This window comes from Notothenia coriiceps, unplaced genomic scaffold, assembly GCF_000735185.1.
Source record: "Notothenia coriiceps isolate Sejong01 unplaced genomic scaffold, NC01 NC01_scaffold00033176, whole genome shotgun sequence".
Taxonomy (NCBI): domain Eukaryota; kingdom Metazoa; phylum Chordata; class Actinopteri; order Perciformes; family Nototheniidae; genus Notothenia; species Notothenia coriiceps.
The window spans coordinates 80,114-100,330 of record NW_011365877.1 but is presented as its reverse complement, the minus strand read 5'-3'; the positions used below and the strand labels follow the sequence as shown (position 1 = coordinate 100,330).

At 41.3% G+C, this 20,217-nt stretch overlaps 2 protein-coding genes across 4 annotated transcripts in view; one reads left to right on the top strand and one right to left on the bottom strand.

Annotated features, from left to right (window-relative positions):
* igflr1 (IGF-like family receptor 1) overlaps nt 1-5,951 on the top strand; it is an 8,246-nt gene extending 2,295 nt beyond the window's left edge. For both annotated transcript variants that reach the window (XM_010789677.1, XM_010789678.1), the window contains 6 exons: nt 528-555; nt 650-697; nt 2,149-2,200; nt 2,281-2,361; nt 2,558-2,662; nt 3,215-5,951. In XM_010789677.1, the coding sequence (XP_010787979.1) occupies nt 528-555; nt 650-697; nt 2,149-2,200; nt 2,281-2,361; nt 2,558-2,662; nt 3,215-3,540 (640 nt within the window). In that variant the 3' untranslated portion in view covers nt 3,541-5,951. The remainder of the gene's footprint in view (nt 1-527; nt 556-649; nt 698-2,148; nt 2,201-2,280; nt 2,362-2,557; nt 2,663-3,214) is intronic.
* The window catches only part of kmt2bb (lysine (K)-specific methyltransferase 2Bb), a 28,816-nt gene continuing 12,705 nt past the window's right edge, over nt 4,107-20,217 (bottom strand). For both annotated transcript variants that reach the window (XM_010789680.1, XM_010789681.1), the window contains exons 11-36: nt 18,762-18,872; nt 18,289-18,402; nt 17,557-17,703; nt 17,367-17,459; nt 17,138-17,255; nt 16,926-17,039; nt 16,474-16,658; nt 16,253-16,354; nt 15,225-15,335; nt 14,999-15,075; nt 14,612-14,835; nt 14,395-14,498; nt 14,126-14,263; nt 13,777-13,935; nt 13,571-13,688; nt 13,397-13,475; nt 13,137-13,297; nt 12,880-13,032; nt 9,728-12,773; nt 9,471-9,568; nt 9,158-9,295; nt 8,772-9,024; nt 8,485-8,592; nt 8,279-8,362; nt 6,828-6,957; nt 4,107-6,706 (exon numbers count right to left, since the gene is read on the bottom strand). In XM_010789680.1, the coding sequence (XP_010787982.1) occupies nt 6,431-6,706; nt 6,828-6,957; nt 8,279-8,362; nt 8,485-8,592; nt 8,772-9,024; nt 9,158-9,295; nt 9,471-9,568; nt 9,728-12,773; nt 12,880-13,032; nt 13,137-13,297; nt 13,397-13,475; nt 13,571-13,688; nt 13,777-13,935; nt 14,126-14,263; nt 14,395-14,498; nt 14,612-14,835; nt 14,999-15,075; nt 15,225-15,335; nt 16,253-16,354; nt 16,474-16,658; nt 16,926-17,039; nt 17,138-17,255; nt 17,367-17,459; nt 17,557-17,703; nt 18,289-18,402; nt 18,762-18,872 (6,441 nt within the window). In that variant the 3' untranslated portion in view covers nt 4,107-6,430. The remainder of the gene's footprint in view (nt 6,707-6,827; nt 6,958-8,278; nt 8,363-8,484; nt 8,593-8,771; nt 9,025-9,157; nt 9,296-9,470; nt 9,569-9,727; nt 12,774-12,879; nt 13,033-13,136; nt 13,298-13,396; nt 13,476-13,570; nt 13,689-13,776; nt 13,936-14,125; nt 14,264-14,394; nt 14,499-14,611; nt 14,836-14,998; nt 15,076-15,224; nt 15,336-16,252; nt 16,355-16,473; nt 16,659-16,925; nt 17,040-17,137; nt 17,256-17,366; nt 17,460-17,556; nt 17,704-18,288; nt 18,403-18,761; nt 18,873-20,217) is intronic.

Genomic DNA, 20,217 nt, shown 5'->3' with positions numbered 1-20,217 from the left:
CCCCAGTAAAATTGGTCTAGAACCACCACTGAGAAGTATACTCAGATCTTGTACTTAAGTTAAAGTAGAAGTACCAGATTGTAGGAATACTCTGTTAAAAGTCCTATATTCAAAATGTTACTCGAGTAAAAGTACAAAAGTATTACCATCAAAATATACATAAAGTACCCAAAGTAAAAGTACTCCTTCTGCAAATTGGTCCATTTCAGAATAATATATATTATATGCTTTGATTATAATTGTTGATTAATTAAAGTGTTATCAAAGCTCTTAAAGGTGCAGCTAGTTTTGATTAGTTGATTATATTTCACATCATTAATCCAAATCTGTAAAGTAACTAAAGGTATTAGATAAGTAAAAGTACACTATTTACCTCTGAATTGTAGTGGAGTACAGGTACAAACTATAGCATAAAATGGAAATACTTAAGTTAAGTACAAGTTTATCAAAATTGTACTTAAGTATAATACTTGAGTAGATGTACTTAGTTACCACTGTTCTATTGCTTTTTTTTTTTATTTCTCTAGAAGCGGAACGAACAGAGTTCCTGTCACAGTAAGTAAACTGTCTGCAGCATTAGTATTGGTATTACTAATGACGTTATTAATTGATTGGTGTACATGATCCCAGTTTCTATTTTCCTCCCCAGGTACCAACATCGAAGCATGTTTCAACTTTTCTCAGCATTAGACCAACGGTAATCCATGTGGTCTCTTTTTCCCTTTACCCTATTAAAGTGTGAAGAACCGGCCAAGTAGGGGAAACTGGGGACTGTTGCAACAAGTCCTATTCGTCCAGTCAGAAACATGCTGTAGTGATGACATTCACACTGTAGATGCTCAGTCAGGCCCTCCAACCACCAAGAAAGAAACATTTACATTGTACATGTGCTGCTGAATTTATTTAAAAAATAAGTAGTTCTGGCGGTACAAAGTTATTCTGTCAAAGTCTGTCTTGCACATGCTTATGACAACAATATGTTAAAAACAAACGGATTTGGGGGTAATATAAAATATATTAAACTCAAATACAAATTTGTATTGCTTTTTCAATCTGCACAAGTCATTGTATGGTTGATATAAGCATAGGCATTGCCCCCCCTAGTAGCTTAAATATGTTACAGCATTACTACGTCGAAAACTGTTCCAATACAAATATTTCGCATGTCAATATTTACACTGGTTAATAATATTGTAGTGTATTCAAGTAACCAAGTGTATAGTAGTTATCAAATAAGTATAAGATGTGCACAGTTTTACAGTTATGTAATGCACTGTTGTTGGGGGGAGAGACCGCCCCTTCCATATCAGTGTGTGTGTACGGCGGGCATGGAAAAGTCTCCTCCCGTCCAACACAAACACACACACGCTTAAAATCAAGTTGCATAAATACTTGAGCTACATTTTTATTATAAATACTGTGAAATGTATTATGTTTTCGTCATTATTACACAAAATACACTTGCAACTGATAACACTGGCAATGATTTTATATTTATCAGACTATACAAAACAAATCATGCTTAAAAAAAGTAGGGCGATCCCCCGCGTCCATCAACCACTACACCACTGCGTAGCACCCCACGCAATAGTTGGGACTGTGTATTGACGTCAGTAAAAAAGGTTTACCCCCCCAAGCGCAAATTTCAAACTCCGCCTATGGATATAAGGATAATTCACCAACAGAGGTTCTTACACTCAAATATATATTTGGTAAGATCTGTCATGTAATCATCTTTAAATGTGTTGGATAATAAGCACACATACAGAATGTACGTTTAATTTATATAAAAATGTGGTTTGTCTTGACCAAATAGTCTCTAAGGTAATTGAGAGAAATGCAAAAATGTGTTGCAACCGTCCCCAGTCTGCCCTACTTGTGCAGATTGTAATGAAAGCAGCCAAATACTACTTAGTCATTTGTGTCAGGAAATTACCTCTCTTATTAGAATATTTCAGGCACTTTACAAAAAAGGAATTCCAAATTCCATATGCTTTTTAAAAAAAAAAAAAAAGCTTACAAGAATAGCAAAGCCATTAAATAATCCTTTAAAGTAAATTGTGTGTAGTAACATGGTTTTGGGTGTTTTTTTATATTTAGTCTGGGTTAGAGATGACTTCACCCAAATATGTTACTGTTTCATTTCAGACTCAGATAAACGAAGGGGGTACTTTCCCACCCAGTCCTGGCGCACCGATGTGTAAGCAAGCCCACTCTTGATTATGGAGAAAGACACATTTTTTTTGTTTCTCTACATTTTATTTTTTTCTATTTCTGCAGGGGCCGTACCGTTAGTCATCCTAATTTCCATCACACTTGTTGTGATCTGCGCTTGTCTTATCTTCAGGAAGCGGAAAAGAGGTGTGCATATTGAGAGATGATGTTTGAAAAAGATAAATAAGCATTCAAGTGGAAATCAAGTTCCTCAGTTGTAGTCAATGGGAAAACACCAACATCCGTCAAGCAAATATTGTTTTGATCCCCCCACAATGTTTTCATCTTGTGGTGGTTCTGGCTTTGATCATAACTGTTTATTTCATGCTTGTGTTTGACACAGGAAAGCAGACAGTGATGAGTTACAGCAGAAGATCTTCCTTCATCAATGCAGGGTTCGCCCCCCTGTCTGCTCCAACTGGTAACAATGATCAGAAGGGCCTCCTCAGTGAGTGGAAATTACAATTGTAATCTGTCTGTGACATTGATAAGATCAAGGGTTATCAGTAATGTGCACATAATGAGTAGATAATTATCTGCTGGAAGAGTATCGATGAGTATGGCCCACTGAACAGCAGATAGTTGTAGAAGAAGTACTGAGATATTTTTCTTAAGTAAAAGTAGCAAAACTACATTTAAAAATATATTAAAAAGTTTAAGTCCTGCCCTCAAAAGCTTGATTAGGTAAAGTATAAGCATTGGCATAAGAATATACTTAAAGTATCTGTGAGGGAAACTTCTGAAGCAATTGGAAACCGGACTCAGAGAGACACGGGGAGAGATGGAGCTTTGATGGCAAACACTGATGGTTTATTTATTATTTACACAGCCTATAAAGGTTCAGCTCATTTTAATTACTATGTGTACTGCTACTGCATATCTTAACCTATAATATCAAAGTTAATTTCACTATCTTTTGTATGTGGTAATAAACTGTAAATTAAAGTAATTAAAGCTGTCGGATGAATGAGTAATTACACCCCATCATTTTCCTCTTCAGGTCCCAACATCCGGTCAGCACCTTTACAGACCGTGCTGGACAACCTGGATGTTTTGGAAGAGCTGGTGATATTGCTGGATCCAGAGAGCCATGGAGTTAAAACCACCAAACATCTGGCGTCTCACTGCTCCTTCCCAGCCACCTGGATCACCTACACCTACTCCATGAAGGAGAGCAAGAGCCCGCTGAAAGCCGTGTTGGAGGGGGTCACCTGCAGGCACCCCGACTGGACAGTGGGGCACCTGGCTAAGCTGCTTGGACATATGAAGCGCTACGATGCCATCGCTGTTCTCGCCAAACTTGAACTGAACGTGATCGAGATGTAACATTCCTTCCAACATAGTACTAGGAGCAGTGGGCAGCTGTTGTAATTGTATTGAGCAATTGGGAGTGTCCGGTGCCTTGCTCAAGGGCACCACGGCAGGGCCCAGGGGGTGAACTGGGAACTCTCCAAGTACCAGTCTACACTCCATATTTTAAGTCTTTATGGGGACTTGAACCAGCGACCCCACAGCTCAGTCTAAGCCGGACAGTTATGACTCCAGAGTTTGGGCTTTCTGCGATCATTACTGAAAAAACTCCAACATGTAATCCAATCTGAGGTTGGTCTGAGTAAGCATTATTTTTTTTAGTAAGCATACTCAGACCAACCTACCCTGTTATATCTTTATTTTTTCAATATTAACATTTTTTTTTGGGGTACAAAATATGAATTTATTTTCAAAATACCAACATTTCTTCTTGTAAAAGTAAGACTTAATTCACGAAACGTCAGACTCTTTGTTTTTTATTCTAACAGTGGCCTTTATACATTCTGAAAACAGTATATTGCTTTTCATCATTCTTTTTTCTACTTTAACCTTTTCAAATAAAAAAATAGAAATGTATTCAAACATCTTAACATCTTTATTAAGCAAATAACATTATAAATAAAAAAGTGCATAGAAAAATTAAACAGGTTTAGAAATATGTATACAAATATTTACAAACCCAGGGTTTATTTGTACATGGTAACAAAGACGTACATTTAAAGATCACATATTTTCTTATTTTTTTATGTCTTTTACACTTACTTTAAAATAACCCTACTATATATATATATATCTATATATATTTTTATATATGTGTGTATATATAACATACAGCTTTCTTAACAGATTCTGGGAGAGATGGTCATGATAACTTCAGGTTTTGACTAGTGCTTCCATCCTTCATTGCAAACTCACACACACAGTGACAAACATAGGCACCTACAGACACACACACTTCACACTGACTCACCAGCTCTGCCAGACATTAAAACCATGACTCTTTAAATTACCATCCTCTCTTTTTGCATCAGTATTCCCAAACATCTGTCTAAACAGCTGAGGTAGAATCCTTGCAAGGAGTTGGGAGTGACTCTGCTCTTGTTGTCAGCTAGGTGATTGACACAAGGTAATCTGGGCTCCATCCCAGTGATTGGACATGCAAGAAGGAAAGGGGATTAAGATCAAGACAAAACATAATTAGGGGAAAATAAGATGATCATTGGCATGGGGAGGGAAACAGTGCTCACTTTACTCCTGTGGATGATTCTAAGACCGTCAGTAATTTACCGTAAGAAAAAAAAATAAAAATATAAATGATTCTTTAAAAATACCTGCTTAATAGAACAACTTCTGTCAATAAAGGCTTGAATGTATGACACAACTGCCCCAAATGAAAATTCAAGTAAATTAGTAAAAGGACATCAGTTGTAAACAAACAAGAGATAGGGGAAGATCTCCTCATGCACTAGGCCGCCACCATTTATACAAAGCACAACCTTTTACCATTAAAAAAAGAAATCAGAACATGAATAAATATCACTACCAATTAGAACAGTGTGTGAATTACAAAAGCCTCATCAATGACGGCACTGAACACCGGCTAAAAACAACATTGAACATTATTTTAAGGTGCCGAGCACACTCTCAACTCCGTCTCAGACTCAGTGTTTTCTGGATGGAGCAGGAGCCGAACACACACTCAGTGGCGATGCAAAGAGATCAACTGGCAGGTTTTCAAAGACGAAGATAATTTGTATGTTTGATGGTTATTTATGTGCAACTGTAGGGCAGCACATCTTATTGCAATAAGTAATGAGCATCTGCCATGAGACACATTAAATATTAAAAAAACTATTATTCACCACAACTCTTAACTTTTGGCTTGGGTAGTGCTTGCTACATACACTGTACAGCGGAAGAAAAAACACGCCTTGAAGACATGTCTCAGCCTTTATAAATATGACACCGAGTGAAACCGATACCATTATCTATTTTGAAATCTACACAGGAAGAGAGTAGGTGACGCGTGGCACACCAATGATCCGAAGTGTGAAACTTAGACTAAACTCTAATGATAAGAGTGCTGCTTGAGTGCATCAATTTAGGATAAATGGTGAATAAACAGCTAAACAATTCCTGATTTGCAGGACATCTTCGTCCAACTAGAGACATAAAAGACCCATCAAAACTTAGCACCATGGTTGTTTTGTTATTCACTGGAAAACAAAAAGAGTCTTAAAAGAAAAGAAGTCATTAACAACGTGAGAAGTGTTAAATGCAAGATAAAACACACAAAGGATTGAGTGACTGTATGGCTCAAAACTGACTTCACCACTGCACGGATGAAGCTATAATGTTACCATCACTGGAGGATGGAGCAATTGTGATTACAAGTGTACTATAGACAGACATAAACCCCCCCCCCCAAAAAAAGAAAATATAATAAAACATATAGTGAATCTCTCAAAGCCTACCTATAGGTTTTCAGCAATGATTCAAACAGATAAGGCGTGTGTATCGCAGAAGTTCTGTTGGTGTACTGATCCAGGAACCTCCTACACTTCAACATCTGGTTTAACGTCCTGTTCACATGAACACCGAAACCACTTCCTCAACAATATTTACTGCTGTGGTGAAGACGTTGACGTGTACGTTTTTCATCTGAACTCTATCACGGGGAAAAAGAAGAGACACGACTCATATAAATGTTCTGTGCAGGTTAATCTCTTCTTCTATCATCAATAAAAATGTCCATAAATGACTTCTGACCAGCCCAATATTCTCTTCTGGTCCAATAGTGGCTTATTCCCCTTTCCAAGCTGCCCCCCCTCCCCCAAAACCCAATCCACCTTAATTTAAGGCTAGCTAGTAAACAGGATGCTCCCATTTTCACACGAGGGGTGTCTCAGTTGAGGTACCGGCGACATCTCCGGGCCCCGCAGTTGCAGTTGAGTTTGCTGCTGGCGTCTTCGATGGGGAACTTGTAGTCATAGGTGAGCTCCTCCCCCCTGTAGATCTTCCGAAGAGCAAAGATGACAATATGCTTGCGGCCTTCCACATTGATCACTCGAGAGTAGCAGTTGGGTTCGCACGAGTGGTTGATGAACCTCGCTGCGTTGCCGTGCATGGTAGCATCCACCACATCAAAGTCGTCAATGCGGAACATATAACAGCCAATACCCTGCGAAGGCAAAACAAAGGAAGCCTTTTGATACATCCGCTGACCTTCCGAAACTTGAACCTTCAATTATAGTAAAGTACATTGGAATGAAACCGATCAAAGGAAGAGAAACCCGACTGACCTTGCCATCGTAGTACTTCTCCCTTTTGTCCGTGAGCACTGAGCGGATGACGATGCCGGCATATTCGATGACCATCTCCCCTGCTTCAATGTTCCTCTTGCAGAAAAGACCACGGCCATGGATAGCAGACCTGCAACAGAAGTAAAAAAGTCCAGAATGGTCAGACACGATGAGACGCAGATACAAGCCGGTTTCTGAACCCACATTTCCCATTTCCCCCTCTGATTTTCAGGTTTAAAATGGGTTAGATATGATAATTGAGAATAAACGAGCCATTAAAGACCAATAAGGGATAACACTATCTGGCTTATCAATATCATTAAGTGTTTTTGTAAGTGTTTAGGTTGTTGATAATGTTGAAAGATTGTTATTCAGGTCCGAACTGCGATGATGACTAGCAGATCTGTACTCCTGAACATCAATATGTTAATTCAGCTCAAAGGACCACTGTGTCTTAGAGCCAGACTGGATCACAGTAAGGGATGTTTTCTTTGTCCTGTTTCTGAGCTTCAGAGCTTTAAGCCAGTCGGCTTTTGTTTGAACTGTAGCTTCCTGTTGATTTCATCTGCTTTAAAAAAGCAAATAGTTTGCACATCTGAACAACAGCTTGGAGCCATTACATTCTGCAGCTACTTTAGAGCTGCCCGAAACTCTTCTGTGGTTACAACTTAGGAATGCTGCACACATTATCTTGACTAATATCACAAATCTACACTGGTTCAGTCAGCTCTCCCCTGTTTTTATCAGACAATCAAACAATAAAACAGATATTGATTCATTAGTCGTTTTTATTATTGCAATAATTCGTGTTCTCCACCTCACCTACAAATATTATCCAATCTTCCCAACACATTTGGATAAACCCCAAAATCTGTATTCATCAATTCTCGAAGGACTTTAGCAAAGTGTTGTACATCTTGAAGGCACACCTCACTTGCAGTTTGAATTTGGATGAACTCTACTGAGCACTAACAGAAGAGTGATCCTGCAGAGGTTGACAGCACTTCACCTCTAGATGGCATCAACACTACTTATTCATTTCAATGGACGTTACCCATTGATCATTAGTTTGTCTCAATTCAACTATTTCACAAGCTTTCTTGTAAAAAGCCCACATTTGCTTAACAATCATTTGGGTAGACTAAAAAGTAATTGTAATAATAAAAAAAAAAGTAATGTTATTATTTTGTAGTTTTGCCCATTACATGAATGTGTTCTTTTACACGTTAACTTAAATGTTGGACCATATGTGTAACTGATAATGATTGCATCTTCTTGTTGTCGATTCCCTTTGGCGTTTGTTCAAAAGCATTCAATTCAAAACCACCCTAATTATTCAAACCTAACACTGTTTTCCCAAAGTGCTCCTCCAAGAAGTGAACCCCGATCAAAATATTTTACGAGTAATACATGGTATTCAGATTAAATGGAAAAAGTAGTACTGTGCTGACCTGTACACGCCTACAGCCTCTTTCGATGTCCTTTCCAGATGCCGGAAGCGCATGGCCATTGGTAACTCCAAACTAGTAGCCCGCCTATGAGAAAAAAAGACAATCATTTTAAAAAAACATCAAAAAAAATGTCAAAGGTGTAACTTCAAGTGTTAATATATTTTCATGGAGGAAAAAAAACTGCAGCTAGATCAGTGACGCCTGACCTTGTAGACTTCAACAGAACCTCATCTTCCTCATCATCATAAGGCCCATTGTCAGGAAGCGTTCTATGCTGAGAAGCCAGGAAGTTGAAAATGTCAAATGTTGACTTCCTGTTGAGAGATAAGAGAAAGATATATCATGTTAAGATGAGTAAGGCTTCTTCAAAAAGTCAAATACTTTGCAATGCTTTACTACCTATACTTTTCCCATCCAAATGTAGGAAATATGATAAGTTAAAAGATTCAAAAAAGACACAAGAGCTAAACTGAAATGGGCCTGGTACACATACCTGAGGTACATCTCAGAGCGGGCACAGCCGCTGGGATTGACAGGGAGGTCGTCCTCCGCCGTGAACTGTTTGAAGAAGCGGAAGGCATGGCGCTGACAGCGGTGTGCGCCTTGAAGTTGCTCTAGCAGAAACACCACTGCGTCGTGCACCAGACCCAGCATACGGGAGCCGGTGATCCTCTGTAAGGTCAGAGGTCTCAGCCTCGCAATAGCCCGGGCCTCCTGCACCCCGTCAACCACCGCTTTCCAAGCCACTGGAGGGACAGTGGAGAAGAAGTGAGCACAATGAACATAACAGGCTGCAGAATTACCACAAACTTGTTTTGTTACTTCCAGAACATGTTTAATAGTTTAAGGGAAATATTTATTATGCAATGTTAGCCTTACCCTCAATACAGTCTGCCTCTGCACTGAAGCCATCGTCACTGGTTATCTCAAATCTTAAGTGTGGATGATCTCTGTTGGTTCGATAGTCCTCCTCCTTATCAGACAGGGGTGGTTCCTCATCTGAGGTAGAAGCAGCACCTAAAGATATACAGATTAAATGTTTAGTCTTTCATACTTTTCTCAAATGATGAAGCCACAATTTCAACAATGTACCCTGCATTACTAATTGTGAAATCATACATGACAGACATGAAATATATTTTTCAATTTATATAAATCTTGAGTCAATAATGCAGTTTAAACTCAACATTACCAGAGTATTTCTTCCAGTCAGTCAGGGTGCTGTGTCCGACTGGTTCCCATGCATGCTGTTTGCCTTGTTCGCCCTGAGCCAACTCCCATGGCTCTGATCTGAGAAAGAAAAGAGTAAAAATAAAAAAATCACAAAACAGTAAATAAATGCACTAAACTTAATGTTAAACGTGTCTAGAGTTAAAATGCTAAGATATAAGCTTACATATTCTAATCAGTTCTCAATTATTTACAAATGAAAATAATGTAAAATCTTACCCTGAGCTATCAGACGCGCTCATATGCTCTTCCTTTAACTGGTCCAGGTTCAGCACTCCCTTCACTGTCGGGGTCTTGATGCGGACCCCTGAAGCCCTGCTGGAAATGGTTGGAAAGACGGGTTTGCTACGCTCCTCTTCCTCAACGGGGGGCTCTGGTTTTAGGAAGTCAACCTTAGACTTCTTTGTGACAATACGGTCTGAAAGCGAAGACACTCTCTTCATGCGGACGTGTGAGCGCGGTCGAGCTGCGGGAGCTGGTGTGGGGGTTACTGGTGGAGAGGTGGGCAACGCTGGAGGCTCCGGTTCAATTAATAGTCCAGGTGGTAAAACGAGCGAAGAAGGGCTTAGTGATCGAAGCCCACTCCACTTGGGGGTGTAGTTACTCGCCATCGCTTGATTGATAATAGCTTGAGCACTCTCAGCGGGAGTCATGGGAGGAGTGTCAGTAGACGGAGCAGACTGCCCCGAGGTCTTGGATGACTTGGATTTTTTTGTGCCATTTGAATCCTTCTTCTTCTTCTTTGTTTTTCTCACCTCTGCAGTGGTTTCATCTTTTGGCGTTTTTGCACTCTTTCTTGGCTTCTTCACATCAACTGATGTCACTGGACCATTGCTATTGTTAGTAAGCAGCTGTGTAATTGTGGATGGATTCTGAACTGTGTGTGTAACCGACGAAGGAACTGCTGTCGCAACGTTGCCGACTGGGAGAGGAGCATTCATGTGTCCGGCTGCTGCTAGCGTGGCTGACAACGCGTTGCTTTGCAAAAGGCTGGCAATCTGAGTGACGCAGTTGAAGGAGGAGGAGCTGGGAGTGGGCAGCTGGAAAGTGTTGCTTTCTGGGTTCTTCACGAAGATCTGCCCGAGGCGGTTCACCAGCAGGACATGTGGCGTAGGATCCACATTGGGACCCCCCACCTCCTTCACAGTGAGAATAGCATGTCCGGGTAAAGCCTGTGGAACCACAGGCTGTTGAGGTTCTAAAGCTGGCCTGGGTGCCGAAAAGTTGATGGAGATCGTGTGACCCGATGTAGCTTCCTTCTGCCCAGATGAAGCGCTGTAACCGTTTAAGATCAAAGGGGCTGAGGTGGTTTGGACTGACGTTGGAGCGGTCGAACATTGCGTGGACAGTACAGAAAGAGACGATATTGACGCAGAAGAAGAAACAATGGTGACAGCTGTAGAACCCATTGGCTGTGTGGAGTAGATAGGAAGAGAAATGGTTCCACATGTTCCTGCTGGGGGACAAGGGCCTGATATAGCTGATAGCAGTGGATCTTTTTGAGCATTTAGCAGTGTTTGAGTTACATCTCCAACAGGACTGAGGGTGGTCAGTTTAGTAGACCACGCCCCGATGGATGGGAACTCTTGTGAGGATGTTACTGGCCGAAGTGTAATACTTGCTAGAGGAGAGTGACTGATACTGGGTAAACAGGAATACATCGGCAGGGAGTCTACAAGGCCTTGAGAGGGGTTCTGTAAATCTGTAGATATTACAGGGGAAGGCTGAAGAAGATCCAGCAGGACACCCTGACAGTTATCAGCAGAGCCTGCGAATGAGGGCTCCACTGTATTAGCTGTTAAGTGGTTGATTAACACAGCAGAGTGGCTGCTGTCCCCCCCTGAGTTCAGAGGTTTACATGCATCAGACGGTTTGGTCTCAAGCGGTGGGCCTTCTAGCAAAGGAACCATCCCAGTCAAATGTGGACTAGTGTCAGACCTCTCAAGAACAAGCGGTGTTCCAGTGGAAAATCCTAAACTGCAACTCTGGAATAACTCCTCTGAAAAGGTAGTCTCAGGCACCTTTGTGAGTGAGTTAGGCGTAGCATCAAGAGCTGGAGTAGGAAGCACGGTCTCCTGATTTACTGAAGGAGTGTCAGAGGATTTAGTTCCATCTTGAGGGGAACTATCTGCAGGACTTTTGCTGGCAACTGATAGGGTGGCTGATGAAGCGTCTGTCTGCTTATGATTGGATGATACTTTGGGGAACAGACTCGGAACAGCCTGTGTGTTGTTTGCTGTTTCCGAGTCGGGAACATTTTTATTATTTAGGCCTTTGGCTTGTATGGGAGCTTGACGAGAACCCTCAGCTTTCTGAGCATCATCGTTGGTCACGATACTCGCATCACTCTCCGTACCGTCATCTACACCATCTAGCTGAGCCATAGGCCGGGAGGAAGGGGAGGAGGGAGACTTGGAATGATCTTTTGATCCGGGACAGCTCACTATTGTCCGTGAGAAGTCAAAGTAGTGCTCCATGTCGTCATCAGAAGAGCTGTTGCCTAAGTCATCCCTAGCTGAGGCTGCAGACCGTGGCATGTTGGCAACAAGAGGTTTCTTCTTGGGCACTTCTTGGGCTCTACCCCAAAACTCCTCCTGGTCATCACCTTCCACCACAATTTGTCCCCCACAGTTCATTGCCACGCCTTCATTCAGGAGGGTCTCTTCAATCTCCAGTTCTGTTCTCATCTCTTGGCCCAATCTCAGGTTTGGATCCTTGTGGAATGAACTGTAGGGAAATACTTCTTCATCTTTCTGTTGGTCTGAACCGCCCTGGGGTGACGTACCATTTGCTGGGGAAACATCTTCAGGCTCTGGTGAAGCTAGGAAGTTGTGCGGCACCTCGACTGAGTCAGGCTGGCTCAGATCAAATGACAATCGGTTTCTGGGAAGGTGTTGTATGGATGGCGAGAAAGACAGACTTGGGGAGGGGAAGTTCCCTGCACCTTCCTGCCACGCAGACTGAGGAAATAAAGATGAGGTGCATGTATTCCCGGGGCAACGAACTGAGGAAGCACTTCGACCACCGACAGGGCGGGTTGAAGGAGACATGTTGTCTGAGGCACCAAGTGGGAAAAGAGGGGTAGCAGGAAGGGAAGACTTTCCAGCACGGAGGGTGATTGGCCCACTTAGAGGGCCCAGAGGAGGGGGGGGCTTGTGAGTGCGGAGAACTGGGGTCTGTGAGTGAGGATTGTGGCGACAAACCCTTCGGGTTTCGTCGAAATCACTTATGGTTAATATGTGGTGGGGTTTCGCCTGGATTACTCCTAAAAGGAAAATCAGGATAGAGATGCGAGTACTTTTGATTAGATCACCATATTTTGTTGAAGTGAAATTCAATGATTTGTACTAAAAGTAAATACAAATGTTTACCTGGGGATGGCAGAGGTCGAGACATTCCTCCAGCTGGTCTCCTGGGAATCTTTGGCCTTGCTCCGTGATCAGACTTGAGGGTAGGTCCTGCGATAAAGGTTTCCTCCGTTGGGGGTTGGGTCTCCATTACATCAATCGCTTGGGCTTCAGATTCTAAGATTAATAGAAAGGGTTTAAAAAACTATTTGCATTAATCTATTTATTTCAAATTAATCAATTCCGAATGTAATGCAGTTTTTTGGAAGTAAAATACGCACCAGGTGGCGGACAGGGGCTGTGAGCGATGGTGTTATTGTCTCCTCGGTCAGGCATCTCCTCAACAGGCTTCTCAGTGACAATGGGCCGGACCTCTCTCACCGTACATGTATATTTGCAGCGGCGCAACGGATTCACTGTGCTCCAGTACCAACGGGTGCACCTGAGGCAGAAAGAAGAACATTTTAAAATGTGCTTTTTATTTCATGTTTCATCTGGTTAACTGGTCTAATTAAGTTAAAAAAGGTAAAATGCAACTTACTGAAATCCCACAGGAAACAGTTTTCCTTTGCTAGCTGAAAGTTCTGTCAGTACACCGAGATGGTCTATCTGTAGGGATCCTGTAAAGAGATATGTGGATACAAATTAGGTAAACATGACATAATAGCAGTACATGCCATGGAGTAAATAGTAACCAGCTCAAAAATAGGCTTACCGATCATCATGTTGATTAATTCTGGCTCCAGTCCAGTCAAGAACTTCCTGCGAAGGCTGATCCCCTCAAAATCCACATACACCCTGCGGTTTACTTCAAATTCTTGACCAGTAATCATCTGTACAACAACAAAAAGAAGTAACATTGAACAAAATGTGGAACTGTCAGAGCACAGTTACTGGAAGAATCAGAGGAGAAGAATTTACCTTGCCACTGATCAGATGCCGGTGTTTGTGGCAGTAGACCTTCTTGTCTTCCTGGAACACGCAGTGTCGGGAGCGGGAGCACATGAAGTGGTAGTTGCTTTGACAAGATGTCAGACAGCAGCCCACTGTGGCACCGGTCTGGTTGCACCGCTCACATCGCTAAAAGTGGGAATGAATGTAACAGGAAAATATATGAATTATAAGAATAAACGACAAGAGCCTGTTAACAAATGTATTTTCATCCTCAAATATCATTATCTATTTACAAGTAATACAATTTAGATTTCATACTAATATTGTAAAATAATAAACATTAACAGGATCATTTGTAAGGTAAATGAACACCAACCATCAAGCGGCCCCTTGTGACAGCACTGTGAACATGCAGCAGAGAGCCATTGTCTTCCTCAAACACCTCAGCTGACCACAGAGAGCAGTTGACATGTGCCCACTCATTCTGGCCCAAGTACAGCAACCGACCTGCTTCCTATGAGATCATAAGAAGAGGATTTTCTTTTGTCACTTATATTCCCAATAAATGCTTTTCTGTATAGTGTTGATAAGCAGTTCACACTCCTCGCTGGAACTTTCCATTTTCATTATTAATGCATTACTCACATTCGGTTTGAGGTCTCCATATTTTTGGCACAAAGAGCACTGTCTCTCGTCATCCTTAGACCATCCCGTTTCAAAATCAGTTTTTGAAAGACGACCCCTTTTGCCTACAGAAATGTAAAAAAAAGTTAAAGACATAAAGGGTCAAACATTGGTTGAGATTTTTAAATAACTACAAGTGGGTAATTATGTTATGGATATCATCCCTTGACAACATTACCTTTGGATTTGTGCCTGGCAGCTCGGCTGGATTTGAAGTGGTTTCTGCTTATTAGCTCCCCAGACAACGGAGACAGTGCCTCTTCTTGCTTTACAACCAAGCTCTGTCCATTGTCCTCCTGCAGGAGCCCGAGAGGAGCCCTGGACGAGAGCTCCTCCCTCTCCTGCCACTGGGCGTAAACATGCTCCGTTGTAGGCGGATGAATAGCATTGGACAGCATCCCCCTATTTAAGAAAGAAATGGAAAGTTCAGTTAATAAGTATTCATTAGAATGCCAAAAGATAACAGAGAAGTGCTTGTAAAATTAATGTATGTGTCCAGGTACATACTTGACATACTCTTCCATAATTATTACAATACAATAAGTAAATGGAAAGCACTACTCACACGGGCAAGTCTTTGGTACAAGAGTTCCACACCTTTGGATCTTGGCTGTTGAACCAATTAAATACTTCCTCAAGGAGCTAAAGAGGAAAATCACAACAGTTATTGATGTATTCCAACTTAAGACATTTTCTAAAAATATTACATAGCTTTACTTTGCAGTTTCTCCCTTCCCAAAGTAACTTGTTTTTATACACAAGATTTTCACTAATCTTTGGTTGTACAGCACCTTCAAGTAGTAAGAGCGAGCCAGGGCAGTAGGTCTCTGCTCCTCTGGAAGATCCTCCTCTTGCTCAAGCCTCTTTCGCACCACCTGAACCACATCTTCATGGAACATTTTCTATAAAAGGTATAGACAATTGGGATTTAGTATTTTTAAGGTTGCATATCTAAGTTTCCCATAGCAATGTATAGGAAATATTCCTTGCAGTAAAATACTTGTACAGATTAGGGCTGCGCGATATATGGTGTCGTGACGATAATCGCGATATGCGCGATATTCACATCGCAGGACGTGTGATTTTTTTTTTTTACGAGTGTGCCTTGGCAGTCTCAGAATTAACTCAAAACACGTCATGTTAAAATTATTTTTGCTGCTTGCTACAAAAGGAAAACTTGCGCGGCTCTCATGTCAGGGGTACTTGAGTGAGTGACATGCAGGCTCTGAATGCACAGCAAACCACCAATCACAATCAATCTCCAAAGCAAACGGACCCCGTGATTAAAGGTAAAAACACTGAATAAAGTAGTTTCATGTGTTTCTCCAGACCAGTTCGGCGCTGCTAACCAAGCTTGCTCAGCTTGTTGCTCTGATAACTTAAGATCCAGACGTCCGTGACTAAAATCCTTCATCCGGTTAAATATAGTTAGAAAAATACCAATTGTATAGCATTAAAGTTCAAGAAAGGACGGTTTGCGGACAAAAATAACTGCCTTTTCTTCAATTCCTGTATTTTTTCATATCGCAATATATATCTCAGGGGAAAGAACTATCACAATATCAGTTTTTTCCAATATCGTGCAGCCCTAGTACAGATGCAAAAAAAAAAAAACTATTAGCGGCAATTTGAAAATACAGCATATGCCCTAATTGTGGCTCCAATTTTAAGATACAAAGGATCTTCTTTTTTTTGGTTATTTCTCAATTCATACTCTAATGTAAAAGTCAATACCCATAAAGCCTCCAAAACAGTTATCCCTGACACATGTTTCAACTGGATGGAAATACTCAAAACACTGATTAGGTTGTGTACTCACCAATGTCGTATAAAGGCCTTTGTCAAACTTCTTCCCCACAGCCCGGAGGTCACAGGCTGGCTGTCCTTCTATCCCACTGTCAGGATCAACCAACTTCTCACACTGCAGCAGAAACAAAAGTATATTTGACACGATGCATTTCAGTTTCAAGTTTCAGTCCCAGTGTTAAGATGTATACCTTCAATTCAAACTTGAATTATTAAAAAATGTGGCTCTCCTACCTTTGAGCAGGCAACAAGGTGCTGTGTGAGGGTGGAGGAGAGCAAGCAGGCCAGCACCTTCTCCACCCCCGATCTGAGCTCGATGTAGAGCAGCTCTCTCCAGGCGCTGGGCTGGGTCACACTGCAAGGTCGACAGGAATACACCACACTCTCCGGCAAGCTGGACAGGATCTCATACAGTTCATCTGGAATTATCATTGAGTATTATTGAGTTGAGACATAGCGAAATGCAATTATATATGTTTAGAAAACATTAGGTAATAACACGTAACAACAGGTAAGATAAGATATTCCTTTTTTAAGCTTTTTTTCTTCCTGCTCTCTAAATGTTATGCTATTCTCATGTCCTTTGAAGTTATGCAAATCAACTTGTGAATACCAGAACAAAAATGCTACAAAAATGTCCTAACTTGGGATCTTTCATCCTGAAAAAGATGAAGAATAACACCCACCTGTTAGATCCTCACACTTGGCATGCACCCAGTGGTTACAGGTGCCACACTGCATCATCTGACTGTCGTAGTCATTGTCCTCGTAGCACTTGAAGCAGATCGGACAGTAGTTACCTTGAGAAAGAAAGAGCCATTTGGAAAAGATTAGCCTCAACAAAGATTGGTAATGATGACAAAGCAGGTGACGGTTCATTCATTAATCCTCCCCTCACCCAGCTCATTGAGTTTCGAACAGTCTGGACAGAGTCCTTTGTCGTGGTTCCACTCAGTGTCCCAACTCTTCCCTGGTGTGACACCACAGCTTTTACACCTGATGCATGTCATACAAACCTGCACAGAAACCAGCATATTAGGAGCAGCAATTACTGTATTTTAACCTCAGCATGCTCTCAGTACATGTCACATACATTCATTATGTTTTCTAAGAAACATGAGACCTACCCAAGCTTTCCTCTTCTTGTTTTGTTTTGGATAGTTGGGTCCCAGACAGGAAGTATGATAACAGTTCTGACATCGATCACACTCCAGCAATGGCTAAGGGAGACATGAAAAGTGTAATGCTTACTAAATGAACAACATTAACACTGAGAAGTTAAATATAACAATGAATAATCAAAATAGTAAGCTGTACCTTTGTGGGCTTGTTCTTCCTGCCGCACACATGGCAAAACTTGCAGCGACGGCAGCACCAGTTCTCCTTGTTCTCTTCAGAAGGCCGGTCCGCTGGATCAAGGCAAAACTTGTGGAAGGGCTCACAGCATACTTGGCAATACAGCATCTGCAAAAAGAAATATCACAAAATGATTTTTGAATTTTCAAATTGCCCTCGAATAAATACATAAATAACCCTCCATGTATGAAGAGATTGTAGATTTTTCTCATCTGCAGCCAACTTTAATAAACTTCAAGGGTTGTGTCTAATAGTTTTAAGCTTCATTCATAACGTTGCCCAATCAAATTTGCATATTTATTTATTCCGTTTGAACCTAACATTTCAGCACAATTGCTGAGAACGGCTACACTAGTTTAGCGGGTCACAAAGCTGCGTTCAGACTAGTAAGTTATTAATAGTTTACAGTGTTCACCTCTCACACACAAAGCAAGTGTTGTTTAGTCTGCACCTACATGAAATTATGTTGACAAAGCAAACAGTGTTTAAATATAAATATATAAGAGGTGATTTAGTGAAAAACTTTCTTATCAATCAATATATGATTGATGATGACACCATGGCTTGATTAAATATGACCACAGAAAATCAAAGCTTAACAGATATTTTAAGAAGGGCAAAGGAAATATGAAATGCTTTCTATCAGAGAGCGAGCATACAGAGCAGATAGAGCATCATTTATTAATTAGTTACCTCATGTTGCCCTTTACTGGAACAAAGGAAGCAGACGTAGGGTGGCATAACCGGTGCAGAGGTTAATATGCTTAATCCACCCATATTCCAAACATTTTCCACAGTACATTCCTCCTGAAAAAGAGACACAGTGCAAACACAATTAACAGCTGAAGAACGCCTGCTCACAGTATGTACAAGCGTAACAGGTCTGCTGACTGATAAATGTTGTTGTTGGTGGGGTCCCAATGTGAGAAATTTTAAGTTCGGAGGCAGGTGTTACGTATTTCATACATTATTGTAGGTGTTAAAACATGTCATTGAAAAGATCAGTTTAAAACGTCCATAACAAATAAACACTGACCTCTTGTGGAGAAATATAATAATGACAATGGTTTCAATGTATTTTATATGTGACTTTGTATTCGTTCACTGAGATAAAGAAGAAGAAAGAAGTGTCCATTACATGTGATGAACTGTAAAAAGGGATTTACCTTAAAATCAACCCTGATTTTGAACGTAGGTTTAGAGGACTCAGTATCTCTCTGCTCAAATCCATGGGCCAGGGCAGCAAGGACGCTGGGGGGAGTCTGCTCCAGTGGACCCTGAAAGACAACCAAAACAGGAATGAGGGCATGAATGAACACACTTCAAGGAGTTAATATACTTTATTTGCATTACACACAATAATTATGACAATGGCTTACCAGTGTACGTTATATACTTTGGTTAAGTTCCCAACAATCGGTTTTACATTGTTTCATTCACATAGAGGTATAGAGCAACAGTGGGCTACGATGTGCTTCAGAAACAGGATTTATATCCAGGTTGTGTCTTCAGTGCCTTGTCTTATTACAGAATAGATGCTTAAAGTTTATGTTCATTCACATTATGATTACGGTCAACAGTCTGCTTGCAGTTTAGACCGTTTTGCTAGATGTGTTTTATTTAAGAGAAGACTACTCACTCAGTCAGTCATTCTTAAACTTCCTTAATGTTGTCCTCAATTTCAAATCCAATCCAATCCACTTTATTCATATAGCACATATTAAAAACAGAGGGTTTACCGAAGTGCTTAACAGCAAACATAACATTATAATAAAATATAATATTACAATAATAGATAAAAGGCACACATAAGAATAGATAAAAAGGCACATAAAGGCTATGGACAGACAATAAAAGCATAAAAATCGCCAAAACATAGCTCAAACTGACTCGAAAGCGAGGGAAAAGAGGTGGGTCTTCAGGCGGGACATAAAAGTATGAAGGTTGGGCGACAATTTGACATGGGGGGGCAGGTCGTTCCAGAGCCTGGGGGCTACCGCTGAGAAGGTTCTGTCTCCCCTGGTCTTGGTTTTAGGGACTACTAGCAGCAGCTGATCAGCCAACCTCAAAGCCCTTGAGGGGGTGTACACCTTTAGGAGGTCGGAGATGTACAGAGCAGAGTCCTGCACGGGTCTGATTTTCAAGACCCGCTCCCGCCCCGCGACGTGCAATACCGAACCCGCCCCGCTACCCGCACATATTGCCAATTAGTTCCGCAACCCGACCCGACGGCACAGGATCCGCAACCCGACCCGAACCCGCATATATATATATGAGCAGTGAAAACGTGCAATTATTAACACACGCAGTTGCATATTTCTCTCAAAAAGCGTTGGGCGTTTTGGTTTTTCTCCAGTCCTAGGAGACACCAAACAAGACCTCCAGACGTTGGATATGTCGCTCCTGAGACAGTGTTGGAAAGATGCTTGTATTCTCCCTAAAGTTCACTCAGCCATTTCCAGGAATGGTCGCCGCAGCTGAAGAAGCAGATGATGCGCGCTGAGATTATGATTCCATGCACCGCCGGTCTCCGCGAAGGAGAAGTCGAGGATTTAACCCATTAAAACTAATTATTATTACTTTTAAACTATATTTTATTATGCAACACCCCGACCCCGACCC